At 45.6% G+C, this 309-nt stretch overlaps 1 protein-coding gene across 1 annotated transcript in view; it reads left to right on the top strand.

Annotated features, from left to right (window-relative positions):
• Positions 1-309, top strand: part of LOC119592394 (neuropeptide FF receptor 1-like) — a 97,236-nt gene that overhangs the window by 80,750 nt on the left and 16,177 nt on the right. Inside the window, exon 5 of the mRNA XM_037941215.1 lies at positions 135-301. Within this exon, the coding sequence (XP_037797143.1) occupies positions 135-301 (167 nt within the window). The remainder of the gene's footprint in view (positions 1-134; positions 302-309) is intronic.

The raw sequence follows: 309 nt of genomic DNA, 5'->3' as shown, positions 1-309 counted from the left end.
GACGAATCGCAACCTTATATCACACATACACGCGGTACAGAACCACCACACGTTAAAAGATACATTATATTCACACATCTTGACCCTCTCATAAAAAAGAATCTTGACCTTTGACCCGTTTCTTTCTCTCCCAGTGGAAGAACTTTACCACTTGGCACTGTGACGAATTCTGGCCCAACCACGGTGCCCCAGACGCGAGCGGGCAGTGTGTCATCAAGTTCACCAGCAAGATGATCTATTATACAATCCTTAACACGGCTTTCTTCTTCATACCCATCGCCATAATGCTCGTGAACTACAGGTGAGGAA

This window comes from Penaeus monodon, chromosome 30 (assembly GCF_015228065.2).
Source record: "Penaeus monodon isolate SGIC_2016 chromosome 30, NSTDA_Pmon_1, whole genome shotgun sequence".
Taxonomy (NCBI): Eukaryota; Metazoa; Arthropoda; class Malacostraca; order Decapoda; family Penaeidae; genus Penaeus; species Penaeus monodon.
Note: the sequence above shows the minus strand (reverse complement) of the source record. Positions and strands in the feature narration are given on the sequence as shown.